Source organism: Miniopterus natalensis, chromosome 17 (genome assembly GCF_054644295.1).
Source record: "Miniopterus natalensis isolate mMinNat1 chromosome 17, mMinNat1.hap1, whole genome shotgun sequence".
NCBI classification, from domain to species: Eukaryota; Metazoa; Chordata; class Mammalia; order Chiroptera; family Miniopteridae; genus Miniopterus; species Miniopterus natalensis.
Window position 1 is genome coordinate 39,601,880 of NC_142097.1, and position 27,325 is coordinate 39,629,204.

At 48.8% G+C, this 27,325-nt stretch overlaps 1 protein-coding gene across 1 annotated transcript; it reads left to right on the forward strand.

The window, feature by feature from the left end:
- The first annotated feature begins 9,264 nt into the window (after positions 1-9,264).
- On the forward strand, positions 9,265-11,693 carry KCNJ2 (potassium inwardly rectifying channel subfamily J member 2). The gene has a single exon (XM_016201468.2). It carries the CDS (start codon positions 9,423-9,425, stop codon positions 10,704-10,706), a length of 1,284 nt encoding a protein of 427 aa, XP_016056954.2. The 5' UTR covers positions 9,265-9,422; the 3' UTR covers positions 10,707-11,693.
- The last annotated feature ends 15,632 nt before the right edge of the window (positions 11,694-27,325 follow it).

The window sequence follows — 27,325 nt, forward strand, 5'->3', positions numbered from 1 at the left end:
AACGTGGGTTTTCTCTTAATAATCATCTAATGGTATTTGTTCTGCTATCTTAGTCATTCATGTGACCGGTGACAGTAGGTATGGCATTTTACTTTCGCGTAATTTTCATACAAGCTGTATTTCTTTGTAACTTATACACAGGGGCTTTGACTATTCAAAGATAATTTATCAAAAGCCTGCAATTAAATACCAATTCAGGAGATATGCCCTGCACCACACAAACTAGCCCAGGACGAAGGAAAAGATTCAATCCCGTCCTCAGATCCCGGTGGAATTTAGTTTTTAAACAGAAGAAACTCTCCCAGAGAGGAGCGTGAAAATGGAGCCACTCATTTGGAATCAGGTCCTGTGGAAAAGGTAGAAGGCCCAGCTTCTTGCGCCACAGTCGGGCTGGAGACGATCTGGGGGAATTAGTAAGTGCTGTGGGAAACGGGGGTCCCGTTCCGTGCTTCCCAGGTTTGCCTGAGCAGAGATGCTATGAAAAGTCCTCTCCTCCCGCAGAAAGCAGGGGAAAAACAGGATTTTAATAGCAGGCTTGGAATTCATGCCCACAGCTTCCACTCTCAGGAGATTTCTTGGAACATATTTATTTAAATGTATCTTTATTGATTTCAGAGCGAGGAAGGGGGAGGGAGAGAGAGAGAAACATCAATGATGAGAGAGTCATGGATCGGCTGCCCCTGCCTGCCCCCGATTAGGGATCGAGCCCGCAACCCGGGCCTGTGCCCTGACCGGGAATCGAACGGCGATCTCCTGGATCCTAGGCCATGCTCAACCGCTGAGCCACGCCCGGCCTGGTGGAACATAGTTTTGATATATCTATTTCCTTATAAATGAAAATTGGGATTTGGGAAACCATCTGAAGATAAAAAGCCATAAGAAATGATCACAGGTTAGGGCTGCAGCCCCAGGCAGCAAATGAAGAGAGGGTCAGACGAGTGTCCCTCCTACTCATTTGATTTCACATGTGCATTGCTCGTCTGCTCAGTCGGAGACTGTAAATTATTAGAGGGAGGCAACGGCTCCTCCTGGGGCTCTTGTGGCTCTCACATCACAACGTAGGGAATAGCTAAAGTACCAAGTAGCTACTCAACAATAGGTAAGAATATGTTCAGTGCCTTCAAGTTCCATAGTAGGTGGCTTGTCCGCACAGCAGCAGATTGCAAACTCACACTGTCTACATTTCAAGTCAAGCAGACATTTATTTATTATTACTATGAATTCTTGCTGTGAAGATTAGCAAGTGGCCCTTAATACCTAGTAGGTGCAAATGACAGGAGTTCTTCACCATGGAAGTCCGAAGCTATATCTGATTGCAAAGGAAAGATCTGTGTGCCCAGTGGAACAATCCCCTCTGCGTCACACAGCCATTCATTATCTGACTGCAGATCTAGATGGTGACTAATATTTGGCTTTCACAGTATAGGTGGTTACCATAGAGGGATTCAGTAAGAGCATAATTGTCATTTCCTTGGAAAAATTTAATCCACAGATGGATCCCAACACCCAACTGCAGTGGCGTCCAAAACTAATGGGGACTTTTGCTAAATAAAGACTGATTCAGCCAAAAAGATGTACTCTTGCTAGAGAAATCTGTATCACACATCGCTCCAAAAAGCATACTTCTCCAAACGCTGATCCCATTGGAACACTAGAGTTTTCTTAATAGGGTCAGAGGGAAAAGGCACTAATTAAAATGCACATTTATTTATTTTCCTTTATAAGATGAAGCAATGGAGTCAGTCAGTGCTATCATGCATTCACAATGTGTCAGCTACTTGCAAAATGCAATCTCATGTTTATTTAGCTAAATAAGGTAAAATTTTTCATTCAGCTTGGGAAGCTGCTTATTAAAATAATCCACTATTCTCTAACTTTCTGCTTCAAGGGACAAGTCCATGGGAGGCTGAGAGCGATGTTCATGAGAAAGACGAGATATAGATTCATTTCTCCCCTCCCATAACTAAGATTATAAAGCCAACCATAATCTTATAACTTGGTGTTCATTTCTTCAAAGATTTTCCTTCCATATAAAACCGCCTTGGCCTGTGGTGTATTCAGGTTATTTAGAGAAGGGTATTGAAGTAAAATCATTTCAAGCCAAGTTCCAGAGACATGGCATCCCTTCCTGGGTGACCGATGTTCAGAAAAAGCCGGAAATAAAGAGCGTTGCTTCTCTGAATTTCCTATGGTTTGGAAAATTCTGAGCCATCTACAAATGCACAGGTTGAATCACAGTCAAGAACACATATGAGCGATTAATTTCCTCTTTCCATTTCGGCCTCATAGGCTTTAAGGAATTGATGAGACCCCTCCCACCTGTGTCTTAGAAGGAGCCCAGTGGGAAGCGTTTCTGAAGAAGGCGGTGGCAGGTGGAGGCGGCTGTAAGGTGTCCTGGGGCCATCTAGAGTTAGCCTGTCTGCCCCCAGGTCCTTTGAGCTTCGGACCACAGCCTGGGCTCCTGGACATCCACCTGTTTTGCAGAGTCCCCTCAGGATGTTTACAAATAACACACCACCTAATAAACCAACGCGAAGGTAGACCTCCCTTTTGTGAGACACCAGCCCACCTGCAGGGCTTTGAAGGGCAAGGCCGCTGGTAAGGGGGCCCGCAGTGCCCAGCGATCTCAGCACGCGGAGCGGAACAGGACTGCGTTTGGCCCTGGGGCCGGCAGGCTGCGCACGACCTCCTGCTCCACACCCTGCCGAGTTCAGCCTTCCGCTGGGCGCAGGAGAGGGGCAGGCTCCCGAGGCGGGTGCAGCACCGATCCGCGAGCCCTAAGCGTATTTCACCAGCACCTCCTAGAGGCCGTGCGCGGACGCGAGGCTCGGAGGTGAGCACGGGCGCAAACCCTGCCCTGGTCTGGCGAGTTTCCCCTCTGCCCTGGCGCACAAATCCGCCGGGGCCGGGCCGGGCCGGGCCGGGCAGGGGCGCAACTAGATTGTTGAAGTAGTTTGGAGACTCCAGGAGGCCTTTTACAGGAGTCAACAAAACTGCACAGAAGATGACTTTGATCGCTTGAGGAAATTCACATTAAACGCGCACACAGGGATTTCAAACGGTGTTATGGAAAGACCACTGAATATATCATGCACTTACTGTCTAGTTCACACGCGCGCGCGCGCACACGGGTTAACCTGCGAGGTGCCGGGACCCAGCCCCAGTTAACCCTGAACCTGACACGGGCTTTTTAAGGGTCCGCAGGCTCCCGCCTGGTTGCTGGGAACCGGGGCTGGGAGGCGCCGGCGCGAGGGCAGAGCCTGAGCGCCCGTAGGAGTTGCTGTTGCGGAGAACTCCTCGCTCTCTGCTTGCGCTGGTGTTAGATCCGCGGAGCCCGTCGGGGGCTGCGGGAGGACAGAGGCCGGGGGAAGGCACCGCGGGAGGGAGCGAGCGCTTCGCCCTCCGGAGGAGCCCGGGCGCGTCGTAAGTAACCGGCGCACGGACGGGAAGAAGGAGCCGGGCGGCCGTGCCGCGGCCACCCCCGCGCGCGCGCGCGCGTCTCCGCCCCGCTGGGCTCCGCGCGCCGGGTCCCGGCCCCTCTCCGGGTCTAACCCGCCGCTGCTCGGCGCGGAGCGGGCTCCGCCGCGGGTCCCGTGGGAGGGGCGGGGGCCGGGGCGCGCTCCCCGGCTGCAAACGTTTCTCCGGGGCCCTGGCACCTCGCAAGCCCCCGGAGGAGCTCGCACGGCGCAGTCTCCGCCGAGCCCAGAAAAGGGGAAGCGTGGGGCTCGGGGCAGGGTAGGAAACTTCGCCCCGGGCCAGGCTGCACCGAGGCGGCCGCCCGAGCGCGGAGGCGCAGCTTCCCACCTGCTGCGGCCCCAGCGGGGGCGCCGGCTCCTCCTGCCCGCGGCGGGGGGCCGGGGGCCGGGGGCGCGGCGGCAGGTTCTCCGCGCGCGGAGCCCGGGCCCGGGGGCAGCCTCCGCCCCTCCCCGCCGCCGCGCTCGGGGCCGGGCGCGCGGCCACACGCGCTGCGATTGGCCGGCGGCGCGGGGGGCGGGCCCGGCGGCCGGTGTCTCGTGGGCCGCCTCAAAAGAGCCCAGGATGTTGCAGAGCGCGCCGGAGCCCCGGGCAGCGCGCAGCCTTGCCCCGCGCGGCGAGCGGCTCCTGGGAACCCCCTTGGCCGTGGCCCGCCCGCCCGCACAAGCTGCCGGACCTTACATGCCTCTGCGCCCCCCTCCTCCCACTCCATGTCCCCACGCTCCTGCTCCAGCAACAGGTAAGGGCTGCCGTGTGTTTTTCCACCCCCCTCCGCCTTCTGTCTCGCTGCCTGTGCGTCCCGGGGAGCGGACGGGGCCGCCGCGGGGACTCTGCCCGGCCCCGCGGCTCCCGAGCTGCCCGCTGTCACCCCGCCGCGGCGCTCACCCCAGCTCCCGGATCCCAGATCATGCCTATAGAGTTTGTGTGCGCACCAGAACATCCCCAGATCTAAAAATACTGAGACATGGCTTGGAACAGTTGAGCAATAGAAACATTTCTCTGCAGCATCTGTTTGTGCTCATAACTTCCAATGCACCAGCTGTAGCGAGATACTGAGCTTGGAGAGCAGGGTGAGGGAGCTTGCGTTGGATTATCGCTCTAAGGAAAAAAAAAAAGAGAGTGCGTGTGGTGGGGGGTGTATGGAGAGTACTGGTCTCAGACCTTGGCGGAGCTTGGTACTCAGCAGCAGCCTGAGCCTTGGCCTTTTTTATTATTTTTATTTTTTTGCTATTGCTTCAAGGGTAGCATGGAGTTCCAAACAGAGCAAGCGCCTCAGAGTTGCTTTGCTGGGGAAGAGAGTGGGAGCCCGAGTTGGAATGGAGCCTGGAGATCGCAAAACTCTCACACTATTATGTCACTCTCGCCTAAGCAGCCTGTAATTCTTAATAATAATAATGCTAATACCTAAGTCGAACACGGCTTGGTTTCTAGGGAGCCCAGTGGTGGAAACGGCTTTTTCTGCAAAATGATTGCATCATAACATACACTGATCGTGACCATTTAATAGAGGTAGGAAATAGGCAGTTCAGCGTTTGTACCTGGGTGAGCGGATCAGTGGGACGGTAACCAGGCTAGGGCTGTGAGTCCTGGGCATTTTCATAAACTCAGAATTTACCTGTTAGGAAATAAGGTATTATTAGAAAACGTGTTTTGGGGTATGGAAAGAATGCATATTGCCTTTTACTACTTTTTTTCACATTCATTATCTATAGGCGGTCAGATTTCCTCCCAACCACTGTTGAGTGTCTGCTGTATATTGCCATGCACTTGTTAGCTTTTTCCTGCTCACTTCCACCCCCTCCCGCAGTGTTTTATTTATATTTGCCATTATCCGGAAAAATCTGCGTGCTCAGGGGTAAGAGGTTCACACCTCTTCAAAGACTGTGGGAGGGGTGAGAGCTGAGGTCAAGGTCAATCCACTTTGCCTTCAGCTTCCCTCCCCCTTCCTCATGTTTTGGTGGCACTTTCATTGATGTTATTGGGACATTTGTTCTAAACTCTTGTGCATTTGGCATTAAAAAAAAACACGCAAAAACACCGCCCCACAGTATTTCTTCTTCCTTGAGACTCCTGGTTGTCAAATCTCCGGTTAGCTCTAGAGCCCTCGTAGGACTTCTGAGTCGCTTAAAAGATGGACCACATCTTTACCTGAACAGGTCGACCCTTTTAAGTTTCTCTTCAGTGTATTTTTTTGTTTGTTTTGTTTACCAAATAGGTATATTTTTCAGCATTTGCGCACGCCGAGTGATGCTCCGTGCATTGTTGAGCGTTAATGTTGTAGGGAGGGGTCCGACGGATAAACTGGTGTCCCCCGTCCTCCGCTGCTTCCCCTCCCCCTCCCCTCTGTTTACCGAGCCTCTAAGGGGTTGCTTTGCCAGCAGCGGTGCTCACATAGCAACATGTGCCCAGAGCACAGTCAGGCTGGTCTATATGGCGTCAGCTGGGGAATCGCTGCTCTAAACACTCATTAGCAGACCTCTCCGAGCCCAGCACGCTTCCTTCGCTCTCCTTGGTTCCCACCCTTCCAAGCTTTGGGATTCACTGCACCATGACCGTGTGATGGGACACACTAATCCTTGTTTATTGCTCACAGTTACATTTTTCTGGCTTTTATCATTCATATTGGAAATGTTCCCCATATGGTAAACATGATCTGGGGGCACTCATTATGTTATCTCCTCGACCCTTTTTTATTTTATTTTATTCTATCTTATCCTTAGCTCGCTCTCTCCCTTAACATCTACCTAAGATTCAAGCGCTGAACTATTTTTTTCCATTGCTTATGCTTAATTTTGGCTCAGCCTATAAATAGTCTTACCATGAACTGCACCACATGTAGCCTCTCCATTTCCCAGAAACGTTTTCTACCTCGTTGCCGATAGCCTGGGTGAAACAATGATTTGTGTCTCTCGAATTGACACCAGGCCCTTAAGTATTTAGGCTGGCAGGGGAATTCACACATTGTTCAGCCAATCAGATACCCATTCTCCTGAGCTGTCCCCAGCCAGGAGTCACATCACATAGTGTTCTCATCTCTTCATTGATTCTTTCTCAAAAAATTCCTTTGAATCTATCCCCAACATATTGCACAGAAGCCCTTTTGCTAATGGAAGTTTTCCCAGATGCTCATGAATTGGTGATTTTCAGCGAGAGAAGAGCCAGGAAGTTTCCTGCTCGTGTGGGCAGGTTAATAGGAAAGTCATTCTTCATAGTGGAATATTAAAGCAGTTAAGCTACCAGACTCTGGCAGGTTCTAGATTTTTTTGCTACGGCGTCAGCTCCCCCAAAGTTTGAATGCACATACTGTGTGTGCACACATAGGTACCCATAAATCTGTTTGGGAGCATATCTATTCAAAGTGGCAGACGTCTCTCCCTTTTGCTCCCTGAAATCTTTCTTCGCCTTCCCAGGCAGAAATGGTAAAATTTGTAAATGACGTGCTGTGTGTGGAACAGCTTCTGTCATTAGCGATGGAAACGAGACAATAATAGTTGCTCCATCCAGGCTCTTTTCAAGGGTCTAAATGCGGAAAGCTATTCAGAGGAAGCTGGTAGCGCGTGTCGTGTGGAATTCACACTGATGTCCCGGGGTCGAGATTTTTGGAAAGTCATAATTCAGTCTTTAGATTTCCTGTGGTTGTCATGCTCTCATCTGGAAATGGGCAGAAATAAGTCAGAAGAAATTTGAGATTGTCTACTCATGGTCCCCACTACTAACTCAGATGGAAGGATTATTCTGAATCATGAGAAGGAAATTTCTTGGTGTTAGCTTATAGGATTCTGTAGTCAACCAGGACTCAAAGATACTATTTAAATGATGCCTTTCCCTCACCCCCCTTTTTTGGGGAGGAGTGGGGAGTACACCTGAATTTGGTGTTATATCACCTCTATCTGTTTTTGTGTAGAAGTGCTTGGAAATTTCATATGAGCCAAATAAACTGAACTCATTGTTCAAAAAAAGTTCTTTCCGTGTCCAGGATCTAGAACCCTGATGACTACGAGTCTTGTTTCTTCTGTCCAAGTGCAAACTTCATAGGGAAGCAGACAAAACATTGGAACAGGTGGAAGACTGGGAAGGCACAGGAACTTCTTTTTATAAAGTAATTCAAAGACACTTTCAAATCGGGCATCATTTAGGTGTCAAAAGCTGCCAAAATGTAACACACATTGCAATTTTCACAGATGACTAATCTCAGGAAAAATGTGTTGGGGCACATTCTTGCATAATAACTTGGATGAAGACTGAGAAGAGAGAAGACAGTAACAAGGCAGTTTGCAGAGACCGTGCACCTTGCCCCCTCGTCGGGGGGTGCGCGGGGGGTGCGCAGACCCCGGAGAAGTGATTTGCTCTTTTTTGTTTGCAGGTGGCTTGGCTCATGGTTTTGTTAACTGCCTGCTCTTCTTGTGCTTTGGAGGGAGAAGGAAAAAGCGGAGTCTTCATTGTCAGGGCTTCAACAGATCTCTGAGCTTTTTTTTTTTTTTTTAATCTGTTGTTCTTTGTCTCTCTTTAATCCAGGAGATAGATTTGGTCGTTTGCAATGTGGGGAATTGCTTCTCTTCTTTAGTTCTATGCTGCATTAATTTATATCCGGTAAAGAAAACGCCTTTGACTTTTGCTTAGGCTTTTGTTAGGTAGTCAAGGAAAAAAAAAATAGTGTCTTTGGAGCCAAGAAGGAAAAGTGGAAGTCAATAGGTAGTTTTGACCTAGGACAGGATACGGCGAGAGGAGAAAAGTGAGAATACTGTTTGTTCACATTAGGGAAGGGCGAGTGCCTTCTCCATAGGAACACGCAGCAAACAGCAGCGCGTGGAAGCGAAAGCAGGCTGCCTGACATTTACGAGCCGTTCCGACAGCGTCGCCTCTGTTTGGGAAAACACAGAATTGGACTCACACGGAACGAGTTCCTGCCTTATCTCAAGCCACTAAAGACCTGGCCCTTTGGCCCCAAGGTGCTGAGCTCCGAGCCTGGCCTTACACATGGCAGCCCGTCTCCGGAGACTGTCAGGGCCCATCGCTAGGCAACAGAGCCGCTCTCCACCCGAGGCTCCGTCTGCAGGTGACACGCGCTCGCTGGCCGAGCTGCGACGGGCCTTTCTGCGGGGCGGCTGGGCTGCTGGAAGCGTGTGGACCCAGGGAGCCAGCCCACAGGGTCTCCAGAAACTGGGGCCCATTTCACATGATTTGAAGGACTGTCTGCTCGGTTTCATCATCGAAACATAATCTGTGCCTTCTGGCTTCAGCCTGGCCTTAGTCTCCCAGAATGCGCCTGCGACTCAGTTAATATTAACATTCTGCACTCGTATGGAAGGTTCTCTAGATGTGTCCAAGTTCTTAAAGCTGCAGGGCACACCCACACACCTTGGCCTTAGAAAGCCTTTCTCCTGCTCGATAACCGGACCCCCGTGAGGAGAGAGAGCAGAAGAGAACAAGAAGGGAGAGGTAGGCCCTGGGAAGAGAATGTTTCAGGTTGCTTGCAAAAGACAGGAGGGAAAGGCCCGGAAATTTTGGTGCAAAGACTGCCACAGACAACTAACTCCTCTGTGTTTAATGATTTTGTGCTTTTACATAAAATGAAATCTTCTAGGGCACGAAGAATTAAAAACCCAATAATCCAACGTAAGGCGTATTTATCTGTATCGGACTCTGTGTCTGGCTGGGAACTGTGTGGCCTTAGGGCGTAGAGCCATAATAATGACTTCTCTTGTAATGAATGATCTCTCTGTTTTTGGCAGGACCTGTTCTCTGGATGTCAGCTGAGTTACTGAGGTAGCTCTGCATGTCAGTAGACAGACCTTGGTAGCACCTCAAGGCTCCTGGAGACCCCCATCCCTCCTTGCTTTTTTTCGGTGCGTGTCCTCACTGAGCAGTCAAAACTGTTTCTCCAAAGGGTTTTGCAAAAACTGAGACTGTTTCCCAAAGCAGAAGCACTGGAGTCCACGGCCGAAGCGATGGGCAGCGTGCGGACCAACCGCTACAGCATCGTGTCCTCCGAGGAAGACGGCATGAAGCTGGCCACCATGGCGGTCGCCAACGGCTTCGGGAACGGCAAGAGCAAAGTCCACACCCGACAGCAGTGCAGGAGCCGCTTTGTGAAGAAAGACGGGCACTGCAACGTTCAGTTCGTGAACGTGGGGGAGAAGGGACAGCGGTACCTGGCGGACATCTTCACCACGTGCGTGGACATTCGCTGGCGGTGGATGCTGGTCATCTTCTGCCTGGCCTTCGTGCTGTCCTGGCTGTTCTTCGGCTGCGTGTTTTGGTTGATAGCCCTGCTCCACGGGGACCTGGATGCCACCAAGGAGAGCAAAGCCTGCGTGTCCGAGGTCAAGAGCTTCACGGCCGCCTTCCTCTTCTCCATTGAGACCCAGACCACCATAGGCTACGGCTTCAGGTGCGTCACGGACGAGTGCCCGATCGCCGTTTTCATGGTGGTCTTCCAGTCGATCGTGGGCTGCATCATCGACGCCTTTATCATCGGCGCGGTCATGGCCAAGATGGCCAAACCGAAGAAGAGGAACGAGACTCTCGTCTTCAGTCACAACGCCGTGATCGCCATGAGAGACGGCAAGCTGTGCCTGATGTGGCGAGTGGGCAACCTTCGGAAGAGCCACCTGGTGGAGGCTCACGTTCGGGCCCAGCTCCTCAAATCCAGAATTACTTCGGAAGGGGAGTACATCCCCCTGGATCAAATAGACATCAACGTCGGGTTTGACAGCGGCATTGACCGTATATTTCTGGTGTCCCCCATCACCATAGTCCATGAAATCGACGAAGACAGCCCTTTCTATGACTTGAGCAAGCAGGACATTGACAACGCAGACTTTGAAATCGTCGTGATCCTGGAAGGCATGGTGGAGGCCACGGCCATGACCACCCAGTGCCGTAGCTCGTACCTGGCCAACGAGATCCTCTGGGGCCACCGCTACGAGCCCGTCCTCTTTGAGGAGAAGCATTACTACAAAGTGGACTATTCCAGGTTCCACAAGACCTATGAGGTCCCCAACACGCCCCTCTGCAGCGCCAGAGACTTAGCCGAGAAGAAATACATCCTTTCCAACGCAAATTCATTTTGCTATGAAAATGAGGTGGCCCTCACGAGCAAAGAGGAGGAAGACAGTGACAATGGCGTTCCGGAAAGCACGAGCACGGACACGCCGCCCGACATAAACCTTCACAACCAGGCCAGCGTACCTCTAGAGCCCAGGCCCTTACGGCGAGAGTCGGAGATATGACTGACCGATCCCTTCTCTGGAGTAGTTACGTCCAAACACAGTGTGTCGGTCAGAGGCCCCAGACAGTGATTCAGACGACGGTACTGGCGCAGAGGTGGGTCAAGGCAGGCGGCCGCCGGGGACTGAGGCTAGCACGATGGTTTCCGAGGAAGACCCTCAGCTCGGAGACGAGCGGAAAGCACGGAACACGCCTCCCCGTGACCCGACGGCACGTGCAACGTGCTGTAGAATAAGTTATGGGGGCGTCGATGTCTCGTGTTGCGTTTCGACAAAACTTGAACTTGCAGGCAAGCCTTGGTTGGGTGTTTGACTTACCCAGAATGCTTCTCTTTAGGGAACAAGAGTGTTTTTAATGGCATAACAAAGGCAAGAGTCTCTGCCTTAATCTCGAAAAGCTGCTAACTACGTGCACACAAATTGTATTTTTGTTGCAGTGTAGTTTTCCTGTAGTGTAATTTAAAAGTCAGTATTGAACTTTGTGGAAAGCTCATGATATGCACTTCAAAATGGTCATTAGCTGCCAAAGCGAGAGCCTGATTTTTGGAGGCCAGTAATTTGTTTGCTAGGATTGATTTTTACCCCCCTCTCTGTCTCTGGTTACATAAGGGCATTATGTAACGCTAGCCAAATGGTAGCCTCCGGGTTGGGTTTTTGTTTTTTTTTGTTTTTTTCTTCCCTCTTCATGATGTTAATGGGTTATCTCAAATTTTAAGTTAGAACTACCTAAAATGAATACCAAAGATGATGCACATTTTTGCACAGTGGAGCTTATCCTCAAAAGGAAGGAGAGCTCTCCAGAGCTGCCTTGAAATCAAGAGACAATGACGTTGAACCTCAGCAAGACCTTGAACTGCCCTCTAGAGAAAATAGGACATCGGACACACAGAGTCTAGTGAGTGTAGTGCTTTTAAAATTCTGTTCTTTCATGTAACTTTTGTATGAAAAGGGAAAGAAGAAAGGGGGAGTGAAGTTCACACAGACACCCCCCCCCCCACACACACACCCGAGCACCTTTTCTCTCCTGTGAGACAGCGCTGGCCAGGCTGATGCATAAGGTGAGAGACGGTGACAGGCGCTTAGATTTTTCTGGGTTTCCCCTTTTTGTGCATTCCAGAACTCCATCACCTAAGCCCTTGGTTGGATTTAGTAGGCATCCTCGAAACCGAGCCGTCCAACATGGAAGGTTAAATGAAACTAAACCCTTGCGGTTGAACTCGCCTCCCCGACTCCCGGGACGGTTCCAGATCGACGTTGCCTTAGAGAAGATGCCGCAGCAGCAGCCCCGTGGGGGCTGCCAGTCCCGCAGCGTCCGAGGGGGCTGCGGAGGCCGGAGCGGGAGGCGGCCAGCTGCGGACGGGCCCCTTGGGATGTAGTACATCAACTTAGGTATTCAGGAGGGAGAGGGAAACTGCCTTATTTGAATGGTAGAGGGTAGGAATGAAAGGGTCTCAGTATTTCAAGGTCACCAAGAGCCATACAAAATAGGACACACCCACATAAAAGGAGGTAATGGCCCAGTAGGGTTATTTCCCCTTTATATCGGCACACTCATGATTGAACCTGAGGTCCCTTGTTCCCTGGGGACCCCTAGAGCCGGTGACTAAGGACACGTGGTTTTCCACAGCCTCTCCTGCCTGGCTGCCTGGCTCGCTGAACACAATTTTTTCCCCCCATTCGAGCTTAATAATGGAATTTTTTTTTTTTTTTTTTTGGTCTGAGGTACCCTATCTGTGAATTCCGGGGTTACTGACTTTTCTTTTTAATTAGAGTCTCAAAACCAACTCTCTTACGGTATTATATCCCTGTATGCCATTAAAAAAACGGCTTGTTCTAGAATCCTGTACTTTGCGAACTGGCGTTTGTGACGGTCTCTGGGTCCTGAGCAGCCGTACCCGAACGCAGTGCCCGCCACGCGGTCGCCGTATCGGCTGTTGTCGGCCTTCAAAGTCCCCGAGTCTGAAAACGGTGGTGTCATTTTCGTGGAAACCAAGACTGAGAAGTGGATGCTACTTTGAAATCCAACATTGAAAAAGGGCAGGTTTGGGAAGTTGTGTAGAGAGTTGGAGGCACTGGGATCGAGTGGGCAGGAGAATCAACCAAAGAGGCAACTGTCTGGCGTGGACGGTGAGAGGGTACCGGGGGCTTCTGCTGCTGCTATTTTGATATTTTGCAAAGGAAAAAAATAAACCAAAGAGTATTCAGTGAAACGGACATTAAATGAAGATACAGTGGAGAGGGGGGCTCCTCCCCAGCACACAGAGCTGCCACTTAAAAAAGACCTGAGATATTTGCAAAGGGGGGTGGGCACGGGGGCAGGACCGAGGGAGGGAAATCTTTCAACTTCTTTCTGAAATAGAGGGAAAAAAAAAATATATCTAAAATTTCTGGTGCACAGGTTTGTTTGTTTGTTTTTTTCAAGAAAATTTTGCAGAAGCTATGTTTTTAAAAGTGTACATTTTATAAAGTTTATCAGATATTTTCATATTTAAAGCCAAAATGTAAATAGAAGTCTGTAAAGGGAAAAAATTGCCATAGAAAGTATGATTTTTGTGCAGCGATTTCTGAGAGCTAGTACCTATATGCTACCGGTTAGCATGGTTTTAGCAGATATCTACCAGCCTTATCAGGTTCGTACTGCAATGTTCTTCGGTTATTTATTTCAGCATGGACTGTTCATTTGAGAGCTTTTTTCTAGTTATTAGTATTTTAACAGTTACAAGCTTTAAATGGCTTTTTTTTTTTTTTTTTGTCGAGAGCCAAGACACAGGTAATGCACAACATTTTTTTTGCTGCATTTTACCTTCAAAACATTTGTCCTTACTGCCCGGGTCTCCTTCCTTCATGCCCACGTGTCATTAGAATGCGGGCAGGAGAGACTCGCCGCGACCGCCCGGGGTCTGCCCCGGGACGCGTGTTGCTTCTCTGTCCCAAGCGAACCCTCCTTGACCTTACTTAGGACTTACTCCCTTTCAAAGAAGTCTTCGCCCGGATCCGGCTGGGCATTATATTTTTGTGTGGCCAAGCTCTTCCTGGTAGATTCTTGGTTACCCTATTTTTAAATAAAACGTAGACAAAGTGAATTCTATTTTGATTATTGAGAAAGGCCTAGTTTTCTATCCCTCTAAGCATATACTTGAATCAGACATTTCAAGAATGTCACACTATAGCACTGTAGTCCTTTCCAAATTCCCGGAGAAAGTTTTTACCTTAAAAAAAAAAAAAAATTCTGTTCCTGCATTATTGCTCCCCTCCTTCCTTTGTCCCCTGCCAACTCCCGTCCCAGACCTCGATGTTTATTTCAGGAGCTGTACACCCCACCCCCAAATTATGTGACCCTTGCAAATAACAAATGTCAGTTCATATTGTATGAGCCACTCGGTAGAGCAAGAAGCTCGTCCTGACAAGTAGAGTGGGTTCTTTTTCACTCTGTGTCTACTGATGTTAAGATTTAAAAAAAAAGTGTTGCGTAGTCACCCCCTCCCCCAACTCCCAGCTCGAATCTCTTTTCTTAGGGACGTTGGATTTCACCTCTGGCCTCCGGCGAGTTGCACAAACCGGGCCCTCGGACGATCGTTGATGGTTCCTATTTTCCCGTTTGCCGTCCTTTTGTACCTAAAGTCTTCCTATTGTACTGCACAAACCATGGATTGTACATATTTTTATATATTATGTCTTATTTTATTATTTCTAAATAAAAACTTAAACGTTGAACACAAACCGGCGTGAGATCTTTGGGCTTCCTCCGTGGAGAGCCGTTGAGCTGCGAAGGGCACGTTCGCACACAAAGGGACGGAAACCCTGAAGCTTTGCATGAGTGAGGCCATAGAAACCACCTGAACGGGCAGGTGCCGAGGGTGGCAGATTAGCTTAATCCACGTTAGAGGAAGTCAAGCTTATGTTTTGTTTTTGGAACAGAATAACCTACGTAGAAAGAGGTTAGAAAGGACCGAGAAACAAGCAAACAAAACCAACAAAAAAGATATAATAAGGTTTAGATTCGGCTATTTTTGTGGAATGATCACAGTCCTTTCTCTTGGAGCCTGGACGCTGTGTGGGGTCCTGAAGCAAATCGGAACCTCATTATTGCCCTGCTGGACATCACGGGGAGGCAAGTGCGTTTCCTACGGGCCAGAGAGCAGAAGTTTCTGGTTTGCAGAACAGAGAGTCTTTGTCTGAGCTCGGCAGCTCCGCCCTGGTAGCGTGAAAGCAGTCACAAATGGTAGGAGACCAGCACTGCGGCCCTGCGGCCATAAACCCTGACTCACAGCTGCAGGGGGTGGGCCAGGTTTGCCCACGGCCTGGCCTGTAGTTTACCGACCTCTGCTATCGATGAAGAAGCCGAGGCCGGATGGTAAAGCTCCTGAATCGCCGAGGTGGTGTTAGAATTCGGGTTTTCTGTGGGAAGAAAATAACTAAGTCCGTGATTAATGTATTTTAAGACCCCAGAGCCCTGTTTTGAAAATAGTTCAGGTCGAGGATCCTAGTGACCTGATGATTTCAGTGACCGGATACATGAGGGTTGTTACAATGACTTTTTCAAAAGTGAGAGACTTGCAAGGGAACACCTGCAAGGTGCAGGTGCAGTAAGCCGATCAGGACACCTGGCTCAGGAGCAGGGTGACCAGCTGTCCCGGTCTGCCTGGGACAGAGAGGTGGTCCCAGGAGGCAGAGTCGGCAGTGCTAAAACTGGGGGCGTCCTGGGCGAACTGGGGTGGGTCTCTCATCTACTTGGGAAGCTGGAGAAGCAGAGCAGTTGGGGGAAGGAGAGGGGGGCAGTTAAGCCCGTGGAAGGGGAGGAGTTGGAGGAAGGTGAGGCAGATTGGCACAGGAGTGATGTTAACTGGTAAGAATAATAATAAATGGACACAGAATTGGCTCTCTCCAAATAAGTGAAGTTCGCTGCCTCCAGGCATTGACCATATAGGAGGAATGGTTTTCTAAAATATTATCCAATTCTCTGGTTTATTGAATGCTTCCTTGTGTGGCCAAGCTCTTCCTGGTAAGAGGGGCTTTTAAAAGTTTGTCCAGTTAAACCACCAGCTGCTGTTCTGTCCAGGGCCAGAAGTCCCCGCGCACCATTTAGGTTTCTGCGTCTGATCTGCTGTGTTGAGGAAATCAGACCGTTCCTCAAAAGGGCTATATAACTAGTATATCAGAGTGGCGGGCAGGCCAGGAGCGTGCCGGTAAGACACAAAGGACATGGCCTGAATGTAGGGGTTTTGCGGTGCCCGGACTCATTTTCAGAGACCCTTTTTATTTCAGGTTTGAGATTATGTTCAGAGAGATTGAAGCCGTTAAGGGGTTTGATGTCTAAGAAACGCTATTCCGTTTGACCGAAAATTTATTAAGGAACTGTTATACGGTTGGCGTTGGTCACTCGAAGTTCTCCATCTGGACTTTCACAGTTTGGAGAATAGGCAGTTCAGTGGTATGTTCACTGTGTCTTACAACTGAGAAAAGCAACTGGGTTTTAGATATAAAACATTTATGCACAACAATAACCGCCGATTCCGGAGTCCACGTGGCGGATGAGGCACTGTGCAAAGATTGCAGATCTTGCCCTGCGTATATGGAAAGCTGCTCTGAGTTAAATATCAGCGATATCACCATGGGTGCAAGTGCTTTTGTAACATCTTACTGGGAATGGTTTAAGTTGATTTGGTAAAAACTATGCTCCCGTGGAAGCCGCTCTTCCGTTTCTCTGTTAAATGACCGCTCGGACCCTAGACTCTGCTTCGGTTAGCTCTGTGACATCATCTTTGCCTGTTTACCTCCCTGATCCTGATACAGGATCCCAGAGACATCCCAGGTCAATTATCTGGGTACCTTCCTATATAATGAACCAATGAACCAAGTTTCACACTGGATAGTTTTATTTGGCTTCTGTGTTTATAATTTTTGCTAATACACTTACATCTGAAGCCCCCCTTAAGCAAGTTTTTTTTGATCCTGTGAGCAAAGAGAGTGTTTCACTAAATAGGATACCGGGGTGTCCTTAGGAGGAGCTGCACTAGGCCTGTAGACACAGACCCGTAAAAGCAGATTATTTACCAACAGAAGAAGTTCAGCGGCAAGTGCCTACACGTCCCGAACACAGCACTCCTGGCACAGGCGCCCTCAGATGGCAGCCACTCGTCGGGAAACGGGGGTCCGTGGAATCGACCTGCCGGAGGTTTCCTCAGGTCCCGAGGGACGCTCTTTGGGTGGCCGTGGGACCCACGGGGCGCTCCTCCCCGGCGTTTCCAGGCTCAGCCGAAGCTGCAGCCGTCACCTCGCTCGGGCACCCTCAGCCGGCGAGGCAGCTGAAGGCGATGCCTGGCAGTTGCCATGGGAACGGCGACAGGCCTCGAAGCGCCTCTCCTGCACACTCCTTCATTTCATCTGAGTGACTTTACTCGGGAACCAAAAATAAAAAGCGCACAGGGATGTAATTATATAAAGAGCCGCGCTCGGTGATCATAAATACAGTGTGTACTTTTGCTCGGGCTGCAGCTCACTTCTCCCTCCTCTCCCGAAACGGTTTAACTGTCAAACGGGAGCCTTCGCTGAAGGTTGAACTGAAGGGAGGCCCGGCTTTGCCGCCGTCAAGGAGTGAGGCTTCCTCCTGCCCCCCGGCCTGCCCCGGCTCATTCTCGACCTCCGCACGTTGAGCCTGTTCAAACAAGGTCCATTCCCAGTGCCTGCTCCTGATGGGCCATGTGGGCCGCCCAGGGCCTTCTGCCTGCAGGAATTCATGGGTCTAAAACATTCTATAGGTTTAGGATTATTTTTGTAGGATAATAAAAATGCAGTGCACAGGAGAATGCCAAAAAAGCAATTAGTGAGAGGAAGCTAACAACATTTTTCTTTAAAAAAAAAAAAAAAAATCAAAAAAATCCTGTTGCTACTTGCCATAAGCACATCCTTGCCCAATGGCGGGGGCGGGGGGAAGGGGGAAAAGGGCATCTCGGGAGCGGTCCCCTGGCCACATCGCCCCGGGGAAGGGTTCGGAACTTCTGAGGGGCAGAGGGGTTCAGTTTGCTGGAAGGAAAAGCTACCCCTTCTTCCCCTATCCTCTAGCGAAACAGGGCAATCCTGGACCTGCACATTGGTGTGATCTGAAGTGCTGAGCCTGCTGTTTCCAGCTCGTGATTTGCATGCAGTTGTGTGCAGTCAGTACAGGATTTACTTAGAAAGGAAAATGCAAAGGTCTAAGGCGTGTCTGGCAAGCCAGAGTGGGACCCTGTGTGCTGTCTGGGAACCCTCCCTGTCCCCGCTCTTCAGTCCGGGGGGACTGCGGGCACCCTCCCAGCATTTTACACCAGGGGAGGGCCCCGCGCGGAGGCCCTCTGCGAGGCAAATGAGTCCCTTAGAGGAATCGCAGAGGAAAGGGATTTCTTCCCCCTTCTGGGAGCAGGCAGCCCGCAGGTAAAACGCGTGGCTGGTTCAGCGGGTGCCGTTTGTACCAGGGCACTGGCCCTGTTGTTGAAATGCCTGCGGGAACCAGCTGCGTGCTGGCAAGGCGGTGGGACTGAAGCGCTTCCTTGTGTCTAGGGTTGGGAGTTTGTCCCTGCGTGAATTTAGAATTTCCAGAACCTCGGCACCCAGTGGTGTGTAACAGCCACTCAGAGGAGTTTATGACTCTTGTTCATTTTAGGGGCACAGTCATTATGTAACATAAAAAAAAAATCTGTGCATTTATAAAGCTGCTCAGTCCTAACAAGGAAGGTCTTGCTAACCACATGGTCATTTGTTTTGCTTAGTGTCTCAATGGGTTTCTGGAGGTAAAAAGAGTAAACCTAGTGGGGGGAAGCGGGAGAAGGAAATCCCCATAGAAATACGACCTGTGAGAACAGTTAGGTGTTGTTTCCTGGGGAGTGTGTGCTGAGAACACTCCTCAATCTCACATATACAGTTTTCTGTCAAGCCAGAATTGCTCAACAATGGAGTTTCTAATTATTTTTAAAAACTCAGAGAATTCAAGTTGTTCTTTTGTTTAGGGGAAACAAAACCAAACCCAACAACAACAGCAATGAAAAACCCGCACACAAAAACAAACCCAGATACACACCATCTGAACCGAGAGCCAAGCAGACATTTAACACTGTGTTTGAGGGATGTCCTCTCGGTGGTTATTACCACTAGGTGCAAAGGTCTAGGAATTTTAGATTCATGAAAGCAAAATTTTCCAACCTTAGACACTCAAGGAAGTTCTTCAATTCCATTTTTTTTTTTTTTTGCAAGGCCTTAGCCAGTTTCAGTAGGCATTTAAACAACATGGCCATTCTAGTTCTAGAAACAGCGCTAGCTATACTATCCACACTATTTTACCTAGAAGAAGGCCGCCAGCTCTTCTTCTTCTAGAATCCCATCCTGTCTTTTAAAGGCCCTGCGTATCTCTGCTTTGAGGCATCATGTCCTTGGCTTTACCCTCTAACTGTCAGAGGGAAATTGTACTGTCCAGTTTTCAAGATCTTGGGGACTTCCAGGTGCTCCATCCATGTGAATCCTCTCCAGCTCCCTGCCTGCCTCCCTGCCCAGCCTCCCAGCCCACTGACATTCTTTTTATTAAATCTTTGGTAGCAGAACTTTTGAAAAATTTTACCTATCTAAATGCATATAAAATTTAGCACATATATTTCCCCTGCAACTCTAAGAAATTCTCAAAGGAACTCCTGTAGATTTTGTGCACAGATTTGATTTCTCCCAATCTATTCATTTCCAATAAGTGCTTGTGACTGGAGTCATCTTCTGCAGAGACGTGACTGCAAACAGTTGCCCTTCACAAGTTATTGAAGACTTCTGAGCCTTGGTTCTGGTCCCTGGAAAAGAAGAATAAAACCAGAATTTTGTGAGATTTAAAAGGAGATGGAGATGTTCGTTTAATATTTGTGGCAGCAATTTTTCATTTTCTAACACAGAAAGTCTTTACTCCAAATTCAAAACACTGACGTCCACCCAAAGGAGAAAAGAGAGAGCTGCCCGGTTAGGGAACATTCACCAAGCATGAAGCCCCTGGCGCGATGATAGATGTTAGAGATTCAAAGGTACGATTTTCAAAGAGCTTGCAGTGGAGCGAGGGAGGGTGGGAACAATCACTCTTATCTAATTTTAGATTTCTATATTCGGGCGCTGACCTTGGCCATGGAGCCAGATCTCCCATACAGTGTCTGTGCGAGATGCAGGCCCCTGCTCTCCGCCGAGGCTGAGAAACCCGGAGCGTTACCTGTTACGTTCCACGCGCTCAGTGCCAAGGGCTTTTCGTTGTTTGGTTTTGTTTCGCACTGGAGTCTACCAGGCTGGCATCGACGCACCTGGACCCTGGCACTACCTGAGGGAGAGGCGTTGTTCTTGGCAAAAGGCTCGCTGGCCTCTCAGGTTACAGAGCGGATTTCCTTCATCTCGGGGCCCTGGACTCCATGCGGGGGGCGAGGGGGAGAGGATTTCACAGCTTGTTTGGGCACGCTGCTCGTTGCTTTTCTTGTTCTTTCCCAGAAAAGAGTGCAGCCTCCTGGCATCCCTCCCAGTAGGATCGGTGCCCAAACGAGAAACGCGCAGTAGGTGCCCCGGGTGCCTTCTGCTGAACCAAACGGCTTCACTGACCCCACACCTAACACGTGCTTCCTGGGAGCAGGAGGTTGGCTCTTCCTGGAACCCCCAGCCAAGGGACAGGGGCCCGGCTCCCCCAGGGTGTGGGGGCGCCCCGTCTTCCATCGGGGCGGCTGCGGGAGAGGCCCCCCTCCCCAGCCTGGGCGTCCAGGGCGAGCTCCCCGCACTGGGCTCCACGCAGTTCTTCCTCTGTCGCTTCCTCATAGAGCGCGTTTCACACTCTTTCCATCCCTTCATTTTGTGGCCAAATCTTTGCCAAATTTTCATGTCACTGAAATCTTTCTAGAAAATCGGCTAAAATGAACCGTGTTATTTTCCTTTGACAATTTTTTTGTAGAAAGTAAGCAGGGTTCCCGACAAAGAGCTATGAGGAGGCTCAGTTTACCCATCACCCTGCTCCCCGCAAGACACATACACACACACACACACACACACACACACACACACCCCTCACACACACACCACTTGCACACACACATAAAACTAAACGCATGACCCCCAGAGTCACTTGTAAGGAATCTCTCTTTTGATATTGGAATCAACAGAGAAATTCTGCCCAGAAACTGTACAAACAGCACATAATTTTAGGCTTTTGGCTTGACTTATTAATTGTCCATTATATGTGTTATGGTTACAGGAAAAGAAATAATAATAGTAGGGTTGTGGGTGATTCTCATTTTTTTCTTTATAATTTATAATTTCCACATTTTTGCAGTGAAAATGTATCACTTTTTGGGGTCTCATTCAAGATGATTGAGTTGAGCACATAGTTTGTTTTCCCCATTCCTTTTTTCTTTGTTTTATAATAAATGCATTCATTTATAAAATATCATCCAAATACCCCTTTTGCCCAAATCCATAGATTTTGGATATATAGAATTCTCATTTAAAAAGAATTCTAAGTAGTTTGTAATAACCCAAAAGTTACCAAAAAAAAAAGTCTTAAAATCTCCAGTTGAATATTTGTTTTATTTTTTGTACTGTTTGTTTTATGTTGTTGGGTTTTTTTGGGTGGGGGAGGAGTCTACCTTTCCTTTTTAATTTCTAATTTTATTGAACTGTGGTCAGAAAATATGGGATGTCTTTTTTTTTTTTAAACATAATGGCCACTTTTTGTAACTATGCCAAGGCTATTTGAAATGAAAGTACGTTTACTTGTCTTTTGTTAGGTACAAATTCTATTCATTTAAATGCTTGCTGTTTATACAATTCCAATAGTCAATACGCTTAAATGCTTTTTATCTGTTTAACAAATCTTGACTATGAGATAAATGTAAGTCTGCTGTGATGGCGAAATAGTCCGTTTCTACTTGTGTTTCTGATGGCACTTTCTTCCTGTATTTCTAAATGTCATATAGTTAAGTGTTCTTGTGTTAATGATTATTAAATCTCATTGGGGAATTACAACTTTATTGAAAAAATTAATTATCTTTTAGCATTTTGCCTTGAATTATTATGTCAGACATCAGCATGGCAAGGCTGTCCTAGTTTATAAAGAATTTGCCTGGTATACCTTCTCTCTCTCTATTCTCTAGCTTTCTTTGTAATTTTTTTGCCCAATTTTTATACCAATTTTTATTACATCTTTGCTCTTTTCCTTGCCCCATCTCTCTTTCTTTCCCATTCTTTACTGTATAGAGACGTTTGTCTTTACTTTTCTTCTATTGGCGTATAAACATATATTCTATCTTTCATTTTGGTGGTTGTCCTCGTAAGTTTAACAGTTGTGGTTAAACAAATCATTCTGAAAATGCCTGTAGTTCATTTGCATTTATATCTCTTCTCCAATAAGTCAAAAATATGCTTTCATCTCCCGCCTCCGTATAGTATGTGATAAAAATCGGAGCGGAATGAGTTTTAGCGTAGTTTTTATTTTAAACTCGATGCAAGTTCAGCGCGCTCTCTTAATTAAGGTGAAACCGACACTACCGTGATTCCAGTAGAATAAAGCCCTTTTACTACGTCAACAGGGGAATCTGGATTATGTTGTAAATTCCAGGAAATGGGTCAGGTTGTTAATTTGATATTGAGCACAGCTGCCTTTTACAGTCTGGTTTTGGGAACCCGCAATTTACCTTCCAGCCAGCACTGCGTGTGGCTAAAGGACCAGCCTGCACTCAAACAGATGCTCCGAGCTCCTCTCATCTGCTGGGGTTCGAGACTCCTGCGCTGGGCCAGACACAGACAGGTGGGCCCCAGCCTCAGAGCGTCTGGGTCAGTGAGCTTGGAGTGGGACCCCAGAATTTGCACGTCTAACAGATGAAAAATACCTAAGGCTCATCTTGATAACCACACGGGACTCACTATGGGGTAGGGCAGGGATTTTGCCCCCTGGGAACCTTCAGCAACACCTGGAGACATTTTTGGTCGTCACAACTTGGAGTGGGGGGTGGATAGAAGACAGAGGTGCTGCTAAACATTCTATAATCCAGAGGACAACCCCCCCCAACCAATAATTATTCAGCCCAATATGTCAATAGGGCCAATGTTGAGAAGCCCCGGTCTAGAGCGTGGCTACTTTGAGACACTCCTGGGGAACACGTTGGGCAAGTAGCTGAAAGATCTTCAATGATTTTACTTGGCATAGAAGGTTGTGAGCCACCACCGAGGTGTTTGGGTAAGAGAAGGTTGCAGCTATAGAGCTTTCGAGAAAGACGGAGTGTCAAGTGCACAGTGTTGGTGGGGGGAGGAAGTGAAGACAGGAGCTGGGCAGACCAGCTAGGAGCCCGGGGCAGTGTTTCGGGCGAGAGGTGGTAAGTGCTTGAACCTGAGACCCGAAAGGAAGTGATGGGTTCCAGGGCCCGGCAGAGGAGGGCTCTACCTGACTTGGCAACTGTTTTGCATCGTGGGAGGGGGGAGGGCGGCCGGGGAGTTGTAGGTTGGCCACAGCCGGGGGAGGGAGACAGGGCAGGTCGGAGGAGGGACAGGAGGAGGGACAGCACCGTGGGTCGAGGGCTTGGGCAGGACGTTCATAGGTGGGCACGTCAGGTAGGTTGCCAGAGGGCAGGTAGGTGGAAAGCAGTAACACTTCTGTGCGTTCCTCCGCCCTTCCAGCTGAGAGGAAGCCAAGTCGCCACCCTCTTCTGCAACAAGGTACCTTTTCACTCTCAGCTGGGTCACAGGCCTGGCCCTTGGGCACCTCAGCCCGGGAGGCCGGTTCCCGGGGCTCCCCCCGGCCGTGCATCCCGCCGGCCCGCCGCACGTCGGGCAGCACTGGCTTTTGCTTGCCGCCCAGCCTGTCGGCCGCTGTGCGCATTCTCCATGACTCCGGGCTTGTGCATTTGCAAGTCACATTGGTTTTCTGGGCTTGGGTTCCCATTTATGTAAATGATCTTCACATGCTGCTACAAATCTACGCAAGTCGATGGTTCAGCACATCCCAACATGCAGGCCCGAGAGGTTTCCGTGAATCGCATTCTTTGTTCTAATCCCGCATTGACTCATTCCGTGCATCTGCCACGGCTCCTGCTGCAACTTGACCCCGGCGCGGCGCGGGCCTCGCTGTAGGTGCCTGGCCCTCCGGTGGCTGAAGAGGCCGTGCCTCCCCGCGGAGCAGCGGAGAGGAGGCCAGGAATCCATCGCCCACGGCGGCCGAGTCCGCGGCCGGGCGCGTCTCGATGTGTTCCTTAGGTGCCACCACCGTTCGGTTCCTTCCCACTCAGGTGAAGCGATTTGCTTCCACCCAGGACTTTCCTTATGCCTCCAGCCCCACAGGTCATGCAAGGCTGGCACCCACGTGGTCTCTGTCTCCCAGTCATGTTTTTGGCCATGCAATTTGAGATTATGATACAAAGAGTAAACATGACCGAAGGCAACTAAACTCTGGCCAGATGCAAAATGTCTTTCTAGCGTGTCCCAGAAGCTTTCTGTTGACTGATTTGTCAGGTGCCATACCAGGTGCCATACCCGTCTTTTCCGTGGATATCGTTGACTCAGCTGGATTTGATGCCTACGGTCCTTACGGTGCTCGTCTCCATGTCCACCGTCAAGCTCACCCAAGAGGATGACCGTCCACCTGGGCGACCCACTGTGAAACCTGCTGGGACACTGTCGTATGGCAAGCCCCACCCCGGAGTGGGAGACGCCAAGGAGAAGGTATTGCCTTCCGGCCTACGCCTTCCCCATGGCACGGAAGAACCACTTCCAGCCAGCCCGGTGGTCAGTGCCACTGAACGCGCACTCTTCTGATGGATTCATCCGTCCCTCACTGACGCAGGAAGCTGAGAAGCTGACGTCTTACAAGACCGCACCTCTGCCTCACCCATGAAAAGCCTGTCTCCTGGACACTTCTGCCTGGCCGCCCGCCCATCTTTCCCTTCCCCGCCAGTTCCATTTTCCTGTACAAACTGCATTACCCACCTTCCCAGAGGCTTAGAGTAATCATCACAAATGATTTTGGGGGGCAGAAGGTATCCTAGTGGGTGGCTTAAAAGTTAGAGAGGCGAAAAGCTTTTTCAACCTTAGATAATACAGGTTCTTGAAAAGCTATGGAAGGGATTGAGATTCCTGGCCTGAAAGGATTAAGATGGCCACATGCAGGTTTCATAGAATCATCTGGACTTGCAGGACAGCAAACTGGTCCCTGGGGCTCTGGAAGGGCCTTCCAGAAAGGTCTGTGTAACAAATTAGTTCCTCAAGGGTCTAAAAAAATAAAGAAAATACCTTTAGATATGAATTCTTCTTTCTTTCACGTGAGACCCGTCAGTCATATGCTTTCTTCCTCTTGTGGTACAACCGGGAGCACCTTTAAGGAAACGTCACCTTCCAACTCTAAAATGCAGCAGCAGTGATGGGATTTTATAGAGAAAATGAACAGTATGCCATTAGCAATATCTCAGATTTATGGCAAATGTTTCCAAGGGTCTTCCTGTCCCAATCGATACTCCTTCAGATTTTGTCTAAAATGACCACTCGGGCTGACTTGGGAACCGATGCCCGTCGGTGCCTGAAAATCATTGTAGCCTGACTGCTTGTGGGAATTAGCATGCAGGCCTCCCAACTCTTCATTCTCCACACGTGTCTGAGGTACACACACATAGTAGCCCTGTGTAGACATGTGTACTTTCCTCTGTATCTTAAACAGTTTCCTGTGTCACCTTCTTACCTATGACAACCCTAGATGGAAAAGCTCCACTGCCCTTGTCCCGTATTGTCTCACCAGCAAATGGAAAAGAGGTTTATTAATTCGATAGATTTAATGACGTTACCTAAGGTTTCTACTAAACCTTGCCGAGTGTTATTTAGAACCCGTAAGGAGTAAGCAGTTTTCCCTAAGAACTTTAGAGTCATTCTTAAACCACCTGCATTAATCCAGAAACTACTGGAAAACAAATCCTCTGGGTCATTAATTCAGGCCCTACGCGTAAGGACCATGCCTGTGTTGATTAAACCAAATAAATCTAAGCTGTTCGGTGTGTCACAACGCACAGTATCTCAGGATATAGATATGCTTTAACTAAATAGCCTTCATCTCCTATATTCACCAGACAATGACTTGGTGTAAGTAACTTAAGATAAATATTTTTAATGGCAAGGAAAAAGAGTCCTCGAGGCCCCCGGTCTGGCCTTTTGGCAACCTTGTTAACTTTAGGTCTTCCTTTCAGAGAATGACAGGAAAGCTCGAATTGTTCAGGATAATTCTGGACAACCTTTGAAACTTGTGAAAACTTTGATAAAAACACCACTTTTGCAAAGAGCTGCCATGATCTTGGAAAAGTATGGTCAATGATCTGTTTCTGAATTTTAGGGGGTCTTGACCATTTTTTCTCTTTCTAAAGTGGTAAAACCCCCAAGAAGTGAATCATTTGGGCATTTTTATAAAATCAGAGTAATGAATACTGAATGAATAGTATGTCAGAGTAAAGATAAAGCTGCTTTCTGGAAATTGCAACTTGAAATTGTCTATGTGCTATGTCAAACTCTAATAGTTGGTTGAGTCTCGGTGATGTTGAAGTTTGAAAGAAAATCATGAAAAAGGCATCAGAAATCATTGTGTTCATTGATATTAATAAACTGCTTCTCCTTTATTTTTCAGACTATTTCTACAACAAAAATGTCAGGTTACCTCTCAGATGCATGTAGATATAAACAAAGCAAAACAAAATATTTTTACTGAACTAGCTTGTAACTGGAATGAGATTTTCCCCCTGCTTTTGCTCTATTTAGTCAAATGATTTTTTAGCATAAAAGCACCTTTTCTGTATGCCATGCACTGTTAAGAACACTTGATGCACAATATCATTTCATTTCATCCTAAACAGAGCATTTGAAGTAGGTATTACCACTCTCATTTTCACACAAAGAAACCAAATCAAAGAGATTTTAAGAAACTTGTTCAAAATCAAGTTGTCCCTGGGCGAGCCAGGATGCTCAGATCATTCCCCAAAGGGGCAGCTCTTGGGAACAGAATTGCATGTCCCCATCACGCCCAACTTCTGTTAAATATTTAGAACAACAGGGATCTTCTAAGAGTCATAACCTTATAATTATTTTTTAACCTCAAGGTCTAAAGATTCTCCCTCGAAGAGGCCACTGGCAGAAGGCGACTGGCGAGGTGGTAAATCTGTGCGTGCGCCTCCACGCGGTGCCTCTTCTGTAGGGAAGGATGCTTTTTAAGGAAAGATTTTTGTAGGTGTTTTTTTTCCGACACTGTGTTTACCTCGGGCTCCATCTCCACAGTCTGTCCTTTGGCTGCCTCGTCAGGCCAGTGCGCAGAGACGCGTGTTCTCCTTTGAACTGTGCGGGGCGGGGGCCCTTCCCGCTCACGCGCCCTGCCGTCAGCAGGTGCTAGAGAAACGCGGAGCCTTCTTTTGGGTGGCAGCTTGCCTCTCCTAACTTCGTGCAGACCCGAAGGAAATTATATCCTAAGCAAATGGAAGATTGCGACACACTGGTGCAAACTCCACTCAAAGAGCGTGTTACTTAAGAGCCGTGTTGCTCCGGAGAAATGCTTTTGGGCCTTTCTTGAATGACCTTCTCGGGTGCCTGGGCTAGAGGTTCCTTGTGTGTTTGCTCCTGCCGTCTGGTTCCTC